The sequence below is a fragment of the Sinocyclocheilus rhinocerous genome, unplaced genomic scaffold (assembly GCF_001515625.1).
Source record: "Sinocyclocheilus rhinocerous isolate Xijiao unplaced genomic scaffold, SAMN03320098_v1.1 scaffold3155, whole genome shotgun sequence".
Classification (NCBI taxonomy): domain Eukaryota; kingdom Metazoa; phylum Chordata; class Actinopteri; order Cypriniformes; family Cyprinidae; genus Sinocyclocheilus; species Sinocyclocheilus rhinocerous.
In genome coordinates this window covers 89699-91357 of record NW_015639762.1, presented here as the reverse complement: position 1 = coordinate 91357, position 1659 = coordinate 89699, and the positions used below count along the sequence as shown (strand labels likewise).

At 50.4% G+C, this 1659-nt stretch overlaps 1 protein-coding gene across 1 annotated transcript in view; it reads right to left on the bottom strand.

Annotated features, from left to right (window-relative positions):
• ddx47 (DEAD (Asp-Glu-Ala-Asp) box polypeptide 47) overlaps positions 1-1659 on the bottom strand; it is a 36620-nt gene that overhangs the window by 33136 nt on the left and 1825 nt on the right. The window contains 1 exon segment of the mRNA XM_016567349.1: positions 515-608. Coding sequence (XP_016422835.1) covers positions 515-608 — 94 coding nt within the window.

Here is a 1659-nt window from a genome sequence, read left to right as displayed (position 1 = left end):
TGTGGGTCTGTCGGGTCTGTTAGTGAGTGTGTGTGTGTCTGTCTGTCAGGTCTGTTAGTGAGTGTGTGTGTGTGTGTGTGTGTCTGTCTGTCAGGTCTGTGGGGGCTGGGACGCATTCACACTACAGCATCACGTGTGCGCCACATCTCTGAGTGTAACCGGTGTAAACTAGTAGGTGTGTTCGACTTGACGCGGACCGACTGTGCAGACCGATCGGTGTATTACAGTACCACGAGAGCTAAAGAGAGCAGACTGCTCCGTGCGCCTTCGAATCGCTCTCGCAGATGTCAAACACTGATCGATCTGCGTCACACCTCTTCTAGTCGAACACACCGGCTAGTGCTGCAGGCTTATTGGCTCACTGACGCTGATGAGATTAACCCCTTAGGTATCGATACTCGATGGTATTGAGGCAATTCGGTCGGTGCCTAAAAGTATCGAACTCGATACCCAGCCCTATGTGTGTGTGTGTTAGAGAGTGTGTGTGTGTGTGTGTGTGTGAGGAGCTGCATACCCTCGAGAGCCACAGGAATGGCTTCTATCTGGATCTTGGTCGGTTTCTTCCATCCCAGCAGATCACAGGCTTCACAGAGAACTTCAGTGACGCCCTAAACACACACACAAAGTTACACGTGATTATGTAGTGGAATGTTTAGTTTCTCGTCTCAGTGAACAGGAGAGAGTTGAACCGAGTTTGACCGGCTGGTGTGTCTGTGTGAGTGACAGTGTGTGTGTGAGAGAGTGTGTGTGTGTGTGTCTGTGTGTGAGAGAGAGTGTGTACGTGTGTGTGAGAGAGTGCGTGTGTGTGTGAGAGTGAGTGTGTCTGTGTGAGAGAGTGTGTGTGAGAGTGAGTGTGTCTGTGTGTGTGTGAGAGAGAGTGTGTCTGTGTGAACGTCAGAGCACGAGTGTTTCTCAAGTCGGCTCCTGCTAATCTAAATGCATGCGTGTTTACACGCGGCACGGCTCACGTTCTGATGACGTGACGTTCTCCGTGTGCTTCACCCTGAGTCGATTACATGTGTCCCGCGTCCACTCGCTGAAGCGCTCGTCCATAATAATCCAACGGGAATACTGGGAATCATCTCAGTTCCTCTCGATTTGCTCGATGTCCAGTTCTCCGCCCAGCTGGAATGAGTCCCGCCCCCTCCGGCTGCAAAGCCCCGCCCACAGACACTCACGCTCCTTCCCGCCGCTCCAGCTGGCCTCTGATTGGTGGATGACGGTGTCCTCTTTGGTCTGGTGCTGGTCAAGCGTGACGTCACCCTCTACGTGGAGCGTCTGCTCGTCTCCAGTGAATCCTGGACAGCTGAGACTGTGAAAGTCCTGCAGCTTCTGTGGGACACACACACACAGGTGACATTAACAACAGAAACACACGTGACATCAGCAGCAGAGTTACTGTTCCTCAAACTCAACTTTACAGCTCAACCAAGACAGTTTTTAATGCTGTCTAAAGTGCAGAAATTACATCAACATCAAACTTCTGGCTAAAATACGAGTCCATAATCCATAATAACGCTTCCTCCAGTGAAAAAGTGCATCTGCTGTTGTCTCTCATATGTGTTTAGAGCTGTTTAAACGCTGCTTGATCTGTGCAGATTTCTCTCCTGATTCACACCAGAACACTTTTTCACTGGAGGAAGCGTTATTATGGATTAT